This window comes from Electrona antarctica, assembly GCF_951216825.1.
Source record: "Electrona antarctica genome assembly, chromosome: 13".
NCBI lineage: Eukaryota > Metazoa > Chordata > Actinopteri > Myctophiformes > Myctophidae > Electrona > Electrona antarctica.
This window is the reverse complement of record NC_136794.1, coordinates 47,093,258-47,112,989: the sequence shown is the minus strand read 5'-3', so window position 1 is coordinate 47,112,989 and position 19,732 is coordinate 47,093,258. Positions and strand designations below refer to the sequence as shown.

The window sequence follows — 19,732 nt, the reverse complement described above, 5'->3', positions numbered from 1 at the left end:
TATTCCTTAGGCACATGTCATGTGATCTACCTGCACAGCCTTTGTGATCTACTGGTAGATCGCGATCTACCTTTTGGGCACCCCTGATTTAAGCCCTATAGCCTTCTACAAAGTAATCTACAAAGTAAGTAGTAACTAAAGTTTTCAAATAAATGTAGTGTAGCAAAAGTACAATATTTCCCTCCGAGATGTAGTGGAGTAGAAGTAAAAGTAACGAAAACCTGGAAATACTCCGGTAAAGTTTAAATGCGTCAAAATTGTACAGTACTTGATGAAATGTACAATAGTTACCTACTTAAAGGGTAAGACCACTTTTTTAGAGGTTTGGGTTGTTTTCTTACCTTATTATGGGCAAACTAGTCCATTCCATGAGTTATTTCGCTCAGTTGTGTTGTTTATTAGAAATTTGAGAAATAAAAAAAGTCGCTCATTGACTTCCATTGTAACACGGAAACAGCTCTCAAAGTCAGTCTTTTAGCACATGAACCAACGCAACAAAAGCTGATTCTGACAGTTTATGACACCAGGAAAACTCATACGGTTTTATTATATGACGGGGATGTAAACACATGGATTTGATCTCGTCCGCTTGTCATTAAAAACATACACAATGGACGTGTTTGAGGGAGACACTTTAGAAGACACTTTAGAAGAAGTGTGTAAAGTGTCTGTGTCTGGGACTGCTCATATGCGAGGCTGCAGCTGGATGCATCTCAAACAGCGTGGAGACTTCTGTTTACAAAAGAAACCTCGCAAGACGACCCGCGAGAGTTGGGAACGCCGTAGCACTGCTTCAGTCTATCTCCGACTAAAATAGTAACTTTATAAATCTATCTTAAAAGACGAAAATAAAACCATATGAGTTTTCCTGGTGTCATAAACTGTCAGAATCAGCTTTTGTTGCGTTGGTTCATGTGCTAAAAGACTGACTTTGAGAGCTGTTTCCCTGTTACAATGGAAGTCAATGAGCGACTTTTTTTATTTCTCAAATTTCTAATAAACAACACAACTGAGCGAAATAACTCATGGAATGGACTAGTTTGCCCATAATAAGGTAAGAAAACAACCCAAACCTCTAAAAAAGTGGTCTTACCCTTTAACACCACTGCATTTATCGTATAGGACACAAAAGCACCTAAACTTTTTACCTATAATGACGAGGGATGCCAGGTTGTAAAGACGGTTAACAGCATCTGCCATGTAACTAATATACCACCAAATGCAACATGAGCAATGTCAATACTTTGCTCTTGATGCCTGAGCTAATTGAAATGCCTGGCAGGTGTTCAAAATGTGCCTGTTCCACAGTCCATTAAGTACAGAACTACTGTACGGCACAGACAGGCCTCCGGAGCATGAAGGTTTTCACCTGAATTGTGTGTCTTTTATGAATGACTCTAGTCTGGGCATAAAAGGGTAAAGGACTGACATATGTGACCAGATTTGACTGAGAGACTGCCATTGCGCAAATTCCAGCTTTTTTCCCCCCAAAATGATTTAATAGCACAGGCAGACTCTTCACATACTAGAGCATGTCTGAAATAAGTGTCAGAGCTGAAATCGACATGTAAATATGAAATCAATGCTTAAACATGTAGATAGGTGTAATGTTGGAGACCACAGAAGTGAACCTTTCAAGCCTGTTTTCTCAACTCGCTGTTTTCTGCAAGACATTACTCTATAAGCCATATCTCCAAAACTGGTGGGTCAAACTGAACAACCAATATGTCAATTTGAAGCTATGGTTCCCTGCTTTCATATGACGTGAAAAAACGAAAATTCAAAAGAATCCAATGGCAGTCCCTCAAATTTGGTCACATATACAGAGATCTCCATATATGGGCATATCAGACGGATGGGTGGTGTGACGTACAGTAGGTGCCCCCGGGATGAATGTGATTACATTATTTTGTTATTATGAAACCGTTAAATAGTCCACAGACGATCCTCACTGCACGTCTCGGTAGAATAAGCAGATATTATCTCGGGGATATTGGGAGACTCCGCCGCGAGGCACGAAGCAAATAAAACACAAAACTTATATGTTATGCTTTTATTTTACAACTTCCTGCATGATTGTTTTTCAAGGAGGGGGGGAAAAAGAGATTGCGGAGAAGCAGAGAGGAGTATAATAAAAACAAAAGAGAGAAGAAGAAAAAAATAAAAAAAATAAAATATATGAGGCAAGGAGGGAGAGACAAGGCGAGGTGAGATGAGCTACGTCACTTGTCACCAGTGAGGCCGAGGACCAGGGGGGACGTTATTGATGTATTCCATATCTGCAGCCTTAATGGACCCTAACACAGCAGACATCTTCATACATCAAGGCAGATGAGGAAGTGAAGAATACAAGGGGGGTTGTTATTTTACTTTATTCCAATAATCTAAGAGCGTGATGGATGGCGCCTGGCGAGGTGGGGGCTACGGTGCGCGCTGCATTGTCTGTGTGTGCGTGAGCTAGTATAGTGTGTGTGTGTGTGTGTGTGTGTGTGTGTGTGTGTGTGTGTGTATACGTACCCTTGGCCGGGGTCGAGAGCGATGGCCCGTGGGTGCTCCATGCCCCCGGCGATCAGCGTGGCGCGCAGGTCCCCGTTCAACATGGCCACCTCGATCTGGTCCAGGTTGCTGTCGATCCAGTACAGCTTGCCGGTGATCCAGTCCACGGCCAGGCCCTCGGGGGTGGCCAGGCCGTGCTGCACCACCACCTCAATACCAGACACGCCTGGGAAAAGACACGCATAATAATGGGACGATAAAAAATATAATAATCGTATTGCAGGGATTTTAATTTATCGGGAAATTGTCCTCCGTCATACACAGCAAATGCAATAGTCTACCACTTAACCCATTCTGGGCGGGAACCCCTTTTAGCCATATTTAGATGTTCGCAATACTATGGCTAATCGCTATTTAATTTTCATATCGTCCCAACCCTACAACAGGCTAATTTACAAAATAATACAAAAAGTGCCTTTCAATAGAAGCACACTTAACTCCTCAAATGCAACACGACTTGCTTTATTGATGCAGTGAACGCGTTTCGCTTAATGCTTCCTCAGGTGCTAATTACTGACCACCAAGACTAACGTTGGGATTCCAGTTCCTTAACGATTCCCTTTCAACACCTTAATTGCCCGGGGTTATTTAATCCATTAAATTACAGTGCCCAGTCGATTTATAGCAACGGAGCACTTTTACCGACGGACCGGATGTTGTCCCGGATGTGGCTGTAGCAGCTAGATGTAGCCAGACCACTCTAACGGATGTGGCTGTAGCAGCTAGATGTAGCCAGACCACTCTAACGGATGTGGCTGTAGCAGCTAGATGTAGCCAGACCACTCTAACGGATGTGGCTGTAGCAGCTAGATGTAGCCAAACCACTCTCGATGCGATCGACAACAACGGGAGGTAAGAATAAATCTATCGCGACTAGCGACTGGACAGCGGAGGCCCGTCTAACAAAGATCGTGGGATATAATTAGGTAAAAAAAAAAGCAGAAAAAAAATGGCTCCAAATGTGATGGAACCGATTCCGGTTTCCTCAATGTTTGATCCGGTTCCTCCGGATCCCAACCCTAACCAAATGTGTTTATTGTTGTCTATTCAGAGAGCCAAGCGAGCATCTTTCTGTTTGTCCCCATAAAAAACAAACGGATGAACTCTGGAGGAAAACACTTTGACATAAAAGGAGATTGCTTTCTGCTGTGTTCCATTAACCATGGCAGGAAAAAAAGGTTTTTCCCTCACTGTCTCTAATCCAGCTGTTTACAATTATCCGCGGATGTGACTGGATGGAGCTTTTGTGTTTATCTCACAGAAGGGAGAAATAAGGTGGAGAGAGAGAGGCTTCCTATGACTCCGGCGGGGGACATGAAGGAACGCATATATTTACAGCCTGCACGGATGCACTCACTGGCGAGAAAGAAAAGAAAGAAAGAAAGAAAGAAAGAAAGAAAGAAAGAAAGAAAGAAAGCCAGGAAGAATGTCCAAGTCATCATCCTCTGAAGGCAAATACAGAGAGCATGCCGTTGTGGACTTTGTGGTCCCTGGAGCAGCATGGGGTAAATGTTGGGAGGGTTGAGACAGAACCGGCTCACGGTATCAGAATGGCAGCTGGTGTTATTTAGGAGTGTTAGAACAAGTGGTTCCCGACCTTTCACTGGGTCACTTAAAGTACCAGAAGCAAACATACTCATAATGCAGAATGTCCCGTTTCACATGCAAGTTATTATGTCTAAAATGTATTAAAAATGTAGAAGCTCAAAACATAGTCATGTGTTGTGAGCTAGCTTGCAGATCTGCAACCCCCCAGCTATGGGACGTTATTTGCTAGGTACGTATATATATCCCAACCCCCCATTGAGGGCTTATATTAGGGGAAATAGCCAATAATGCACTTTTGCCCAAAATAACACCCGGACGTAACAACTACAAATAAAGGTAAGAAAGCTTTCTAGTATGACATTCTCCTTTAAATAGGGCTGAAGTGGTTCATGTATGTTTTGTAATAATAATCAACAATCTACAAAGTAACTATAGTGACTATAGGTTTTCAAATAATTGTAGTGGAGCAAAAAGTACTGCATTTGTCTCTGAGATGTAGCAGAGTAGAAGTAAAAGTAGCCTACTGACAATACTCCGGTAAAGTAAATTAATGACCTAAAGTTTTTACTTATAAGTACAGTACTTAACTAAGCATTATGTTATACTTTAGCTATTGAAAAAGAGCAGATCTACAAGCTTGTAGGTCTGCTATTTTTTGAAAAATCGTGAAAATGCGGCACATATCTTTGAATATATATTCTTTCAGAAAACGTTTCGACGTCAGGCCTAAATGGGTTAGTTACTTTCCGCCACTGGCTGCGTTGCGTAGCGTAGCATAGCGTAGCATTGCGTATCATGTACTGTATGTTACAGCGTGTTACCTCCAGACTCGGAGAGCCGCCCGCGGTAGATCTTATCCTCCACCACGTCCGTCCAGTACAGCAGGCTGCGGTTGAAGTGGAAGTCCAGTGCGATGGTGTTCCTCAGGCCAGGCACCAGCAGGCTGTAGTCACGCTTGTGCAGGTCTATCCGTCTTATCTCGTGGCGGATGGAGAAGATGATGAACGCCTCGAACGGATCTGCTCAGGTGTGGGTTTGGGGGATTGGGATGGGGTGGTGTTGTAGAGAGAGACAGGCCAGGGGTCATTCGCCATGTGGTGAATTGTGGAGGACGTTATTAAGTCAAAATTCCAATTTTGCCACGGACATACTGTGATATAGGCCAGGGGGTTCTCAACGTTTTTGGCTGGGGACCCCCGGAAATGCTTTGGCCATGCCCTGCGGACCCCCAACCTGCCCCCCCTCCCCACCCCCAATACAAACTGACTGCAAAAACAACCTTAATAATAGAGAAAATATATCATAAATGAATACTGAAACCAGATATAATCATTAAGGAAAGTTAATGCATGTACTATGTGTACTATGTAAACTCTTCATTTCCATTTTTCCACCCATTAATTTTTTTAATAATGTGGGGACCCCCCAAAATAATTTGGTCCTCGCAAATACAATATTTGACAACCACAAATATTTGACTCCTGATGTGATGTGCCATGCATAATGTCGTGTCATACATATTCTGTATAAAAGCTGGAGACGTGACATTCAGTAATTGGGTCTTTTGATCAAAATAAGAACCATATATATATGGTGTGTAAAACAGAAAATCTAAACATTTGCCACGGACAAGACCAAGTCTTGCCACGGACAAGACCAAGTCTTGCCACGGACAAGACCAAGTCTTGCCACGGACACACGTTTTTGTAAATGAACGCCATATTGTACTTGATACACTAGCATCATAAGCAGCAGATGTATGAGCTCAGAATGTGACGCGAGGATATGCGTTTTGGACATACAAGGTTTCCACCCGAGAGAGACCAGAGGCAATTGAACAAACACGCACGCATACACACACACAAATTCAAGTATGTAATTGAGGCATATGCGTGCATCCCGTACGCACTCGCACAAAAGCATGCCCTCACACAGACACACACACGCACCCTCACGCATGCACACACGCATGTACGCGAACACACACAAACGCACACGTGCGCACATACACGCACGTACGTGACGCACTCTCTCTCCCTCTCACTGGTAATGAAACACTCACACATTTGGCTCACCATCTTTCAAAAAAAAAACTGAAAATGGGCACCTTTGTAAGCCTTGTCTGCAGAACATTCGTGGCGGAATACATTTTGGGAGAACAGATCGAGTGCTGTGCCACAAAATGCAATTAAAGCTGTTCTTACATCATGGACACACTGTAGCACTGCAGGCAGCCAGGCTCGGAGAGAGAGAGGGGCTGAAATCTAGTTCATAACCAAAGCCTCTTTCTAAGACAAATCCATGATTGTGTTATTCACATAAACCTCGGATCTGCAATGCAAAAAAGAAAGAAGGAAAAAAAAGGAAAGTCTGGCAAGCTCACTGCAAATCCAATAACACCTATGTCATCATTAAATGAGGATGTTTGTATTCGTATGCAAAGATTTGATTTATGCCTGCGCTGTGACAATTCTGATCCTCCGAAGGAGAAATTGCATGTTCTTTACGCCATTTTAATGTAAGATTAGCGCCACAACTGCCATCAATCTTGGAGTGAAATGGAGAAGCAAGTAATCAAAACGAGGTCCATAAATCTGAATTTGACAAGCCAGGGGAGTTGGGCATATATATATATATATATATATACACTGTATATACACAAACCTCTCCCTGTTTGAAGAGGTTATGGAGTGGTTGGATGGATTATTTGATACCAACAGTTATCAAACGAGGCAGGAAGGCTTGCCTTCAAGCCAGCAAAGCGTCGTTGACATATAACACTCGGGTTTGTGCGGTATTAACACAATCGGTGATTGATTCCTTCAAAATAGGAGCTCTGGGGTGCCGGAAAGACATGGCCGCTTTTACTCTGAAACCCACGAACCCGGAAACAATCCGCTAAAAAAAGGTTTTCTTTACATTGCTAGCTTACATTGCTATCGTTTTAATTTATACGATATATGATCCAAAAAGCGTTCATATTTTGCGGGAGAGACGGATGAGAAATGAGAAATGAAGCGCTAGTATATCGATCAGTTCAAAACCACGGAGAGCGCCCTGGATTAGGAGAGGCGAGGCATTCTTTCTGCTGCGCCAACAGCTAAGTCAGGGGGGGGGGGGGGGGGGGGGGGGGATGTGAGACAAGGGGGGTTCAGTATGTGAGATGGAGGATGTCTGATTTAAGCAGTCACAGCTGGCCTGAGTCACACCTGGCCTGAGTCAAACTAGAACTGGACTCAGAGCTGAGCATGGCTGCGCACCTGTTGTGCATGGACTTGATCAAGGATAAATCAGTCATCTCCACAAACACTCAAGACAGTGGAGAGACCGGACAGTGGAGAGACCGGACAGTGGAGAGACCGGACAGTGGCGAGACCGGACAGTGGAGAGACCGGACAGTGGAGAGACCGGACAGTGGAGAGACCGGACAGTGGAGAGACCGGACAGTGGAGAGCGAGACCGGACAGTGAAGGGCGAGACCGGACAGTGGAGAGACCGGACAGTGGAGAGACCGGACAGTGGAGAGCGAGACCGGACAGTGAAGGGCGAGACCGGACAGTGGAGAGACCGGACAGTGGAGAGACCGGACAGTGGAGAGACCGGACAGTGGAGAGGCATCTGCTCTCCTGTGTAAAAATGTTAAATTGGGAATTATTCCCTGAACTGAGAGGAATAACTCAGTCTACTTAAGAAAGCTGCACTGAGTTGTGTCCTTCCTTGCCCTGGGTGGTGACCAGTCGGTCACAGTGCCCTGGGTGGTGACTAGTCGGTCACAGTGCCCTGGGTGGTGACCAGTCGGTCACAGTGCCCTGGGTGGTGACTAGTCGGTCACAGTGCCCTGGGTGGTGACTAGTCGGTCACAGTGCCCTGGGTGGTGACTAGTCGGTCACAGTGCCCTGGGTGGTGACTAGTCGGTCACAGTGCCCTGGGTGGTGACTAGTCGGTCACAGTGCCCTGGGTGGTGACTATGAATTTGTGCACGCACGCACACTCTAGTGCCCCCTCCCTGGTGGGTGAGGGTAGCCTCCACTACCACGCTGGAGTCTAGTGCCCCCTCCCTGGTGGGTGAGGGTAGCCTCCACTACCACGCTGGAGTCTAGTGCCCCCTCCCTGGTGGGTGAGGGTAGCATCCACTACCACGCTGGAGTCTAGTGCCCCCTCCCTGGTGGGTGAGGGTAGCCTCCACTACCACGCTGGAGTCTAGTGCCCCCTCCCTGGTGGGTGAGGGTAGCCTCCACTACCACGCTGGAGTCTAGTGTCCGCTCCCTGGTGGGTGAGGGTAGCCTCCACTACCACGCTGTAGTCTAGTGTCCCCTCTCTGGTGGGTGAGGGTAGCCTCCACTACCACGCTGTAGTCTAGTGTCCGCTCCCTGGTGGGTGAGGGTAGCCTCCACTACCACGCTGTAGTCTAGTGTCCCCTCCCTGGTGGGTGAGGGTAGCCTCCACTACCACGCTGGAGTCTAGTGCCCCCTCCCTGGTGGGTGAGGGTAGCCTCCACTACCACGCTGTAGTCTAGTGTCCCCTCCCTGGTGGGTGAGGGTAGCCTCCACTACCACGCTGGAGTATAGTGTCCGCTCCCTGGTGGGTGAGGGTAGCCTCCACTACCACGCTGTAGTCTAGTGTCCCCTCCCTGGTGGGTGAGGGTAGCCTCCACTACCACGCTGGAGTCTAGTGCCCCCTCCCTGGTGGGTGAGGGTAGCCTCCACTACCACGCTGTAGTCTAGTGTCCCCTCCCTGGTGGGTGAGGGTAGCCTCCACTACCACGCTGGAGTCTAGTGTCCGCTCCCTGGTGGGTGAGGGTAGCCTCCACTACCACGCTGTAGTCTAGTGTCCCCTCCCTGGTGGGTGAGGGTAGCCTCCACTACCACGCTGGAGTCTAGTGTCCGCTCCCTGGTGGGTGAGGGTAGCCTCCACTACCACGCTGGAGTCTAGTGCCCCCTCCCTGGTGGGTGAGGGTAGCCTCCACTACCACGCTGGAGTCTAGTGCCCCCTCCCTGGTGGGTGAGGGTAGCCTCCACTACCACGCTGTAGTCTAGTGTCCCCTCCCTGGTGGGTGAGGGTAGCCTCCACTACCACGCTGTAGTCTAGTGTCCCCTCCCTGGTGGGTGAGGGTAGCCTCCACTACCACGCTGGAGTCTAGTGTCCGCTCCCTGGTGGGTGAGGGTAGCCTCCACTACCACGCTGGAGTCTAGTGCCCCCTCCCTGGTGGGTGAGGGTAGCCTCCACTACCACGCTGTAGTCTAGTGTCCGCTCCCTGGTGGGTGAGGGTAGCCTCCACTACCACGCTGGAGTCTAGTGTCCCCTCTCTGGTGGGTGAGGGTAGCCTCCACTACCACGCTGGAGTCTAGTGACCCCTCCCTGGTGGGTGAGGGTAGCCTCCACTACCACGCTGGAGTCTGTAATTAATCCATCAGAGATGGGAACATTTTCGTTGTTTTTTTGCCCATTTTAGCTGGACTCCTGTCCGATGGCAAAGGTCGTTGAGATCTGGCCAACCAGATCCAGTTTCCCAGAGTCTTCACTCACTCACTCACACTCACACACACACACACACACACACACACACACACACACAGCATCCTATTCAAATAATTGCAGATCTTGTATATCTGCAATTTATTTTCCATAGATTTGTTTCTTGCTGAAAGACAGTTCTTATATGACGTGATCTAAGATGACCCCATATGGTATTTTCAATAGAAAATAAAACATTTCTGACCCAGAGGGATATAGCGGCCTCTGTGACGTTGGGTTCTCTATAGCCATGCAGATAGATAGGAGCAGACAGGTCTCATTGCCCCCAACAACGCCCCTACAGAGCGCAGGCAGACGGAATTCAAAACGACAGCACCCTTAAATCACCATATTTTTGCCCCATTCCCACAGACTAGCTGTCCCACTTCCTCAGCACTCTCTCCGAGACGTGAGCTAACACAAGCACATTGCGATTGTGCTGCTCGGCCGCACTTCTCAACTTCAATTATCTGTAGCTCTGGATCTGCATTAGAAAGGTGAGGCGTAAGCACATGCTGCCCCCGCGCGCATGTGTGTGTGTGTGTGTGTGTGCGTGCGTGTGCGTGTGCGTGTGCGTTTGCGTGTGTGTGTGTGTGTGTGTGTGTGTGTGTGCGTGCACAACGGTATAGATGAATGAGTCAGCTCTGACGCTGACTTTATGGCGCGGCAGTGGCTCAGGAGGTAGAGCGACCGCTGTAAATGCAGCATCTACCATTTATGTGAACACTAGGTTAAAGGAGCATTCAGTGATTTGGGTGATTTGGAAAAAAAAACCCGGTCCGCCCCGGTAACAAGATGTGCACATGCACACGCTCTACAGTGGGGATGGGGGGGGGGGGGGGGGGGCACGCGACAGGCCAACAGCACGCACACCAAGGCCCGCCCCCACTCGATCATGATTGGCGGAAGGCCCCTCTCTATCCTGATTGGATGACGGGCCACCCAACCAAAAACGAAACCTACGTTTTTTTTTACCCCAGCGGTTAACAGGGGACAGGGTCCTCCCTTTATATGGTCAGCACACTCTATATAATAGGGAGGATAATCACAGTGAAAGTGAAATCACTGAATATACCTTTAATAGAACATGGATTTTCACCTAAATGCATGTGTGTTTCAACGGACACCAAGGCTAGCTTGACTCAACCGTATAAAGAAAATGGAATCCTGTGGATTTGGGGATCCACATGGGAACCACTTTGGATCCAATGTGGATGTGTGATGTCAGTCATTTACTGCATATGAGTCATCAACATATCACACACAACATATCTGCTATTCTACACATTTGACTCCAGGTTTCAGCTTCATTGGAGTCCATCGAGATCAATCGATCGAACAGGTAATTGGCCCTTTGTCAAGTCCTGCCCGTGGTCCTGCCGCTCTTCGCGCCAAATTGGTTGCTGCATGCTGCTATTTTGGACACCCACTATCACCGAAAAATAAAGAACATTTTAACGTATTCAAGTAAAAACAACCAGAAGGAGACGGAACAAGGCAGAAAGAGACCACTCAGAAGGCTGAATGCACGCACGCACGCACGCACGCACGCACGCACGCACGCACGCACGCACGCACGCACGCACACACGCACACACACACACGCGCGCGCGCACACGCACACACAAACACATTTACAGACTACTAGCCTCCTGCAGAGCGACACCGTAAAAGGTTTCCACTTTGCACAGATAAAGATAATGATCTCTGCTATTTCTGTGATCAATTACGTGTTTCCGTAATGGCTACGAGCAGCATGAGGTTCGCACAGATGTTAGCAGCAACCAGCCCCTCATCAGGGTGCATCCTGGACTAAACTGCTACCAACACCTGCGTGTGTCGATATATAATATGCCAGAGGGTTCCCGACCGTTCCCTGGATCAGGGCCCACTTGAAAAACACGGTCCACCCATCTGACCACTTGGTTAAGTGGGTAAAGGGCTGTGTGCATTTTCAGAGCATGCTTGATTTAATCGATCGATTGATCAGGTTTTTAGCTTGGACCAACGGAACCTCTGATATCTACAGTATATTCAAACGTTTTGTTTTTTCCCCCGCAAATTAACGTCCTACTGTACTTGATCACACTACGGTATCACACAAACGCATTAAAAAAAAGTAAAAAAGGTGCCCTACCAACAGTCATTAAGACATGTGAATCCCTTGACTCCTTCAAAACCGCTCTCAAAGGGCACCTACGGACGGCTGCAATTCGAAAGTGGCCCCCGTAAAATCTGAATCCCCCCCCCACCGCCCCCCTTTTTCCCCTCACTGTATATGTTTCTTTTCCCTTTTTACCTCCTTTATGATGAATTCCTGTTCTGTTCTTTGACTATATAGAAGTGTCTATTTGTACGTCTCTAAATGTTTTGATGAATTGAACATGGTGGACCCTCTTGTAAACAAGTGTAATGCTTAATTGGGTCGTCCACTCACAGTTAACAGTCTTTGTATTGAGTTTGTGCTTGAAATGTACTGTAATTCTGCAAACTGTTAATAAATATTTCAATCAATCAAAAAAATTGATCGAGCTTGTGGATTTGCTACTTTGATATTTTTTTGATGTGGGCTTGTAGATCGACTATGTTCCGCGTGCGACACTGTCGTGGGACAACGTACAAACTGAGAACCACTAAGAATGTTACAGATTTTTGTAGATCGGGATCACAGAGATTTAAAAAAACAAGAACAAAAAAAGCTATCAAATCGGGGGGGGGGGGGGGGGGGGGGGGGGGGGGAACCTTAACGTACCTGTGCTGTGACAGGTGTCTCCGTCGGGGTCCAGTCTCCAGCCGGGGTAGCAGGAGCACTTCACGGTGGTCTTGTACTGCTCACACACCTGGCTGCATTTCAGGTGCTGGCTGCAGTAGTCCACGGCCTCGCAGGTGTGGTTGTTGGAGTCCAGGTGGAGCCCCGGGGGGCAGGAGCACACCACCCCCTTCCCCGGGGCCACCGTGCACTGATGGCTGCAGCCCCCTCTGGCCACCAGGCACTTATCTGGGAAGAAAAGAACCAAAGAAAACAAAAGGTCAGATGGAATCCTGCTCTTAGAAAAGTAAGTACAGTTCGATTCCCGCTCGGGACGCTGTGGGTGCTGGCGGCGTGTTTCCTCCTCCGCGTCATCAGTGTCCCGAGGCGGGGTTGGCGAAAGGGCCATGTTCTCCCCGTGTCCCCTAGGGTAGGTACCCTCACAAAAAACATGCAGTAATCCTGGTCTCTAAACTGCCTCCCCCTGGCCAGCCGGGGCGCCTGATGGAGGGGAAAGGAACTGGTTGGAATAACGTGTTCCTTCCACGCTATACGTCCAACCAGTGAGACTCCCACCTGTCAGGTGTAAAGGAGCAACTTGGACACTCAGGCATGAAGGAAGCATGAGTTCAAGTCCGTTGCTCTCCCCATGTCCCCCATATATGGGGACTAGGTTGGCGGAGGGTGTGTAGAGCCCAGGGTCACATTAGATAATTGACACATGGGTGAAAAATGGGTTACAAAATCGCAGGATAAAAAATATATATTAAAAAAGAAAAAGAAAAGTAAGTACAGTAAGTAAGGCCACATTTACACTGGCATCCCAATCTAGCCTGAATCAGATCCACATCCAGATTGGAATTGGAATGTTTTCCAATGTGACTTGAGCCACATTCAGAGGTGGTTTAAAATCTGATATGACTGAGATCTGTCTCAGTCTGAATGCAACAACCTGATCTAAATCAGATTCCATGTGACTTGTATATGTGACTATATAGACTTATTTAAACAAATCAGATTCCGATCTGGATGTGGTACATGATCCTCCTTCAGGCTGCCAGTCTTAACAAACGGATCAGATCTGGTCACTTAGCTGGTCACACAAAAAAGAGGCTCAGGGGCGACCGCGCCTTTGCTGTCCCCCCCACACTGTGGAACAGCATTCCCCTCGCCGTTAGGTCTGCGCCCTACGTTGAGTCTTTTAAATCACAACTTAAAACATTTTTATATTCACAAGCCTTTGCATCACCGACATGATCTTGCACCTTTCCTTTTAGATTACTTTGTCCTATTTGCCTGTTCTATTATTGACGTCTTCTGCACTGAATTGTACTGTACTGTACTGTACTGTACTGTACTGTACTGTACTGTACTGTACTGTACTGTACTGTACTGTACTGTACTGTACTGTACTGTACTGTACTGTACTGTACTGTACTGTACTGTACTGTACTGTATTGTATTGTACTGTACTCCACTATATTCTGCCTTGTGAAGCACTTTGGTACAATGAGAGTTGTTTTTAAATGTGCTATATAAATACATTTGATTTGATTTGATTTAGTTGCAAACGCAGTGTGAATGGTCGGACCCAAAAGATCAGATTTGAGATTTGAATCAGATTTGACTGGATGGGACTGCAGTCTAAATGTGGCCTAAGTAAGTAGGTCGGGGAGGCTTATTGTCGGTATGAGCCGAGGACGTGGGAGTCTGTCCCTGTCACAATGTGCTAGACCCCTGGCAGATGGATTGTTGAGGTGTAGCGCAACACCCAACATCAGCTCACAGTACTTTCCGCATGACTCGTCCCACTCGTCCCAAGCCGTGCTACTCTCTTACACTGGGATCTCTACTGACTGAGCTACCCAGATACAAAGCTGCCCTGTCACAAAGATAGTAGCTCGAACGGAAAAACAGACATCCCTTAGGTTTTGTTTTTTTAGATCTGCTATTTTCTGAAAACATTGTTGGCATCTAATAGGGCAGGGCAACAATAGCTTGAAAGCGGGAAACATCTGTCATATATCTGCATGCATACTTTGACTATATAGAAGTGTCTATTTGTACGTCTCTAAATGTTTTGATGAATTGAACAAGGTGGACCCTCTTGTAAACAAGTGTAATGCTTAATTGGGTCGTCCACTCACAGTTAACCCTTAGAAGATGAAAGACGCCAATTGGCGTCTTCATCAGAATTCCGTAAATGATCAATGACGCCAATTGGCGTCTTCACAGTTTTTGATGAATCTAAACATATTAATATGCTCCGAAGCGCTGTTTAAATTCCTGAGCTTATATTCCAACTACATTACCCAGAAAACCCGTGTCACGTGACACACGTGTACGTGTTGCCATTGGAAGCTGGTCCCACCCCCTGTAAACAGTGGGGGCAGAGGGAGTCTTCATAGTTTTCATTGTTTTGCCTGTTTGCCGTCTCGCCCGAGCGATTTTCTAGCAGAAAAAGTTGAAAGCAGTACTATTTATTTGAGCGAGTTTTGTGGTAGTAGTATTGATCCATACGCGTCCCAGTCGCCTTCTCCAGGCGGAGTAGCCCTGGTCCAGTGCTTACAGCGAGACTCGCTGCTCCCTCCCTCCTTTTTTCATTGTCTCCCCATCGTCGTCCGATGAGCTATACCGGGAAACCATTGAAGAAGACGATCAACCCGGAATGTTTTGAGGTAATCTTATTGTAGAAAATGCCCTTCTATAGTGATCAGAAATCATAAGATGATCGCTACAAATAGATGCTTGGATAATTACTACTACTAGTCAGATCATGACGCCAGAATGACTCACCACGATGGCCCCCAGCCATTAGCCAGCACCGAAGGTGCTGGCTAATGGTGTTGGTCGGTGCATTGGTGCTGGCTAAGGGCTGGAGGGGGGGGGTTGGTGTCGATTGGTTGGTTGGTGCAGTACAAATGTATCGTAGCAGGCATGCACGCATGGCAGTACAAGTATTTTATATTGTAGCGTGCCTTATAGGCGATCTGATCTTTAGAGTAATGTTCGCTCCTTTTATTTACTGTCTACAAAGACGGAGAACAAACATGCATCGTTTACTGAAGCAACGCGTGGTTATGATGACGTTGCTACAAGGATCGGAGGGGGGACGGGGAGTGAAGCTAACAGTAGCGTATTATATAAGATCTGTATGACGTTTCATTGACGTCTGAGCTTGCATGATAATTGCATTCATTGTATATTGTATACAATCATGATTGTACATTGTTTAGTGTGTCTCCGTGTGATGATGATGATGACGATGATGTCAGATAGCCTACGTCCCCCCCCCCCCCCAACTGGCTATTGGCCGGGCTGACTACAGCTAAATGTTTATTTTTATATATTTAGAACTGGCATCGGAGGAGGAGGATGATGATGATGATGATGATGATGAAGACGAAGAGTCAAGACTGCGATGGAGTTCTCCGACACTGAACCGGATGCATTCATTCATTTCAGTTGTTGTTTTTTTTTAAATTTAGCCTACACACACACACACCGTCAAGAACAACTGGAATGCAGTGGTTTGGGGACACTGGGGAGTTTGGGGACAACTGTTTTGTATGTAGGCCTATTTATTTTCTGTAATATTTATTATAATTGTATTATGTTAGTAGTCATAAAAAATAAAAGACAAGCTTTTACAATGAGTTAGACCTGTCATGGCTATTTTGTTCACTAGTCTGAGGTTTATGGTTTGACTAAGCGAGTTTCAACTGTGATTTACTCTGTAACGGTAGATGGTAAGAACCCAATTTTTTTGTTATAATACAGTATACATTCAAGTCTATATTTTGATACATATCATGGGCACAAAGTCATATCAAAACAATGTCCTTGGATGAGTTTTTTATCAAAACTGTTTCTTCACAACAGGTTTTTGAGATACATGCATGAATAGACACGGTACTGGTAAGACTATGTAAACATGGTATATATCAAAATGTGCGTTAGAATGTCTAATTTTACCCCAAAAAAGAATTGAGTTTATATGATGTTCCATTTCAGAGCTAGGGGGACTTTTAGCTGGATAGGTCAGATTGATCATGACTGACCATGCTATTTATAGATGGCAAAATATCTACAGTGGTACATGTGAGAAACTTTTTATTTTATTTTAATTGAACTAGACAACTCACCCTTTAAAATGAGATATTGCATGGCTATGTACGCCCAGCAGAAAAAAAGTTATTTAGAAAATAAAACTTCAACCGGTCATAACTTTTTTTGTTGTCCTAGAAACACTACCCAGTGTAAATGCAGGCTCTTTTAAATGGCTTCCAACACCACAACTAAACATTTTATCAACTCAGTTCATTTTTTTCCTGGAAGCAGACAAGCCAATGCTTTCTCTGAAGGTCTTTCGTTGTCACACATTCACAACAGAGAATTTTCAATAAATCATTCAAAAACGCCATTCTGCCATAGAGAAGTCTAAAAACTATATAGAAATCCATGAAACTCTCAAAGAGTTAACAGTCTTTGTATTGAGTTTGTGCTTGAAATGTACTGTAATTCTGCAAACTGTTAATAAATATTTCAATCAATCAATCAATCAATGCCTGGCTCTAAACATGACATCTAGTCATAATAATTGAAAGCTCTTCTCAGAAGCGCTTGGTTCTCTTTAGAAGCTTCCAAGTTAAGATGAAAACACATACTATAGGCTACAGTAGAACATTAAGCTGGTCAGCTGTCCCTTTGCCTGCCACGGGGGTGATCGACGCCGAGTTGGCTGAAGCGGACTGGACAACGCATTATACTCTTGTACAAGTAGGGCATTCATTGACAGAATTTTTATTTTTTAAGTATGCATTTTTTTTTATAGCCAACGCAAAAATCTAAAATGACACGGATGCGTTCCTGGTTGTCATGGGTTAAAGTGCTCATGTGGCCTACAGTGGCTTCTTTCCGACTTGTTTTCATAGACTTGGTTGCTTATTTCTCTTGCAAAAATATGAAGCACTGAGAAAACTGTTGCGCCTTTCTTCGTCCTTTTTTTCTTTCCAGACTTGACTACGGTAGCGGTGGTCTCAAAAACATAAGGGAAACTTTGACAGAAAAAGACCTGCTCACCGTATAGAAAATAGAAGTAAAACTCCTTAAACTGAGACTTAAGAAAACATGTTTTCTTTATTTTATCATGCTCATAAAGCACTCTGTGCTCAAAGTGCAATTAAAAAGCAAACGTTTCGGTCCTAGGACCGTCGTCAGTGCTATATGATTTTCACAGACAAAAAAAACCTTGCAAAAATCTGGCAATACCGCTAGAGATAACACAAGGGCTCTCTCTCCATGTCCTGCAGTGGTCCCTTGTGAGTCTCTGTTAAAGTGACGTCCCCACACAATGAACCCTGGGTGTTTACACATGCTCATTCACAGAGATTATAGGCGCTGGAGGAGCTATTCGCCGGAGACCCATCTCTATAACCCTCCAAAGGTGCGTTGGACAAACACTCCCAACGTTTGCCGTCATTCAGGAAAGGAAGGATATTGCCTCGTGTTCCCTCTCCCCTCGGTCTCTGAATCAACACATGCTGGGCTAGAGTTGTCTCATCTGAGCGATGAGAAAAGAGGAGATGTAGCCGGCGTTCCTCTGGGAAACCTTCTCGCGTCCCAGGTTATTAAATATGATGAAAAATGAATGTGATGTGAGCGCTATAGTAGCACGATGCTGCTTCACTAGCTAGGTAACATGTTCTCAACACACCATGGAGAAGAAAAGAAAACACAGTATGTCAACATTGTTTCTTTCCACTTAAACGGTTTAGTGATAGTAGATTAAAAAAAAATAAAGAGCTGTGATAAAATCTTAAATAGCTTGCGGGTGGCAATATAAAAAAGTCACATGCAAACATTTTCAGGCAATGTTTGTTTGCACAGTATCAATGTTAGCTTATTTATTCATCGTGATGAGTCTATCTTCCAGAATTGTTTGTTTATTTTTGTTTCTCTCTCTTTCTATCTTGCCAAGTGTTGCAGTGTTGCTGTTGTTACCCTGGTGGAACAAATGGAGTTGTGTTTTCAAAGACGTCAAGAGGATTGCTGCATCTCCACTGCCCACCTCAAACTCTTCACTTTGTTTTTTCTGTATTTTATTATTATTGTCAACTGACCCATGACCCTAACCTCAAATGATTGGCTTAGGAATGCTGCAAAAAAATAAATAAATAAAGGCTTCTGTTCTATGGTAAAGACGCACTGGTACACTCCTCTTCCCCGCATCATGCTTCAGTGCTCACAACGCACCTGATGCCCAGTGGGTTTTTTTGGCTCAGCGCCCTGCAGGGCACTAACTTTTAGAGAAGGAGCACTTCTCTTTAGCTCTTCCTGGCTGTGTCGGACAACCCCGTGATTTAGCCTACGACCCCGACGTTGAACCGCTACCACCACATGAGCGATGCATGTTTACTTTACATAGTTTCAGCTGTAGTTGTGCTAATCGGGACTTTGGAGCACAGCGATGGTTGATGGGTTTGAACGTTGTGTGGGTGTTAATGACGGCTGCGTGCGAGCGCTATACGGACAGCTCGACAGCTCAGAGTTACAAATCAATACGTTTACAATGTGATAAGGACAAACACTCAGCATGTGGGATGCAGTAGAGCGGTGGATCTCAACCTTTTCAGGCCACGACACCTTTGGCATTTACATTTAGTTCGACTCAGTTCCACAGATCGGCATGCTCACAAGTTCTGATCTAGATGCTATTTTCAAAATTGTTGCCTCATTTTTAGGTCGTATTTGAATAATAATTTGGCCTTTTTTAATAGCATATTGGAATACTTCTCACGCAGTAGCATAATGGCATTTTTTTCCCGCTCTTCTTTTCATATGTGTTACAAAAGGTCAAGTCCTTAACCCATTTTGGGCAGGAACCCATTTTGGTGTTTTAAAGCATTATGTTATACTTTAGCTGTTGAAAAATAGCAGATCTACAAGCTCATAGCGCGGCACCGAGTGCCGCGCTATGAGCTTGTAGGTCTGCTATTTTTGAAAAAAACGTGAAAATGTGCCTCATATCTTTGAATATATATTATTACAGAGTGAACATTTTAACTCAAATCTTTGCTTCTGGGGAGGTCCCTGGAACAACATATTTTCAGATGGGGGCGCGGAGGCATATTACATATATTTTTTGGGGTCCGTGACATGAAATATTGAGCACCACTGATACAGAAACAGGATTTTGAAGACATTTTTTTTAATTTCGACATCAGGCCTAAATGTGCAGATACCCTGTATTATGCACTTACACTGCATGTTGGTTTGTTTATTGTCGAGTACAGTACGTGAGAGATTAAGCAAATCACCTGGGGAACGCCCCCCCCCCCCCCCAAAACATCCGAGACCCCCACT

General features: G+C 45.6%; 1 protein-coding gene across 1 annotated transcript in view; it reads right to left on the bottom strand.

Moving 5' to 3' along the window:
* Positions 1 to 19,732, bottom strand: part of lrp1bb (low density lipoprotein receptor-related protein 1Bb) — a gene marked incomplete at its 5' end in the record, with an annotated part of 503,119 nt that overhangs the window by 262,202 nt on the left and 221,185 nt on the right. Inside the window, 3 exon segments of the mRNA XM_079517841.1 lie at positions 2,518 to 2,722; positions 4,926 to 5,123; positions 12,371 to 12,616. Coding sequence (XP_079373967.1) covers positions 2,518 to 2,722; positions 4,926 to 5,123; positions 12,371 to 12,616 — 649 coding nt within the window.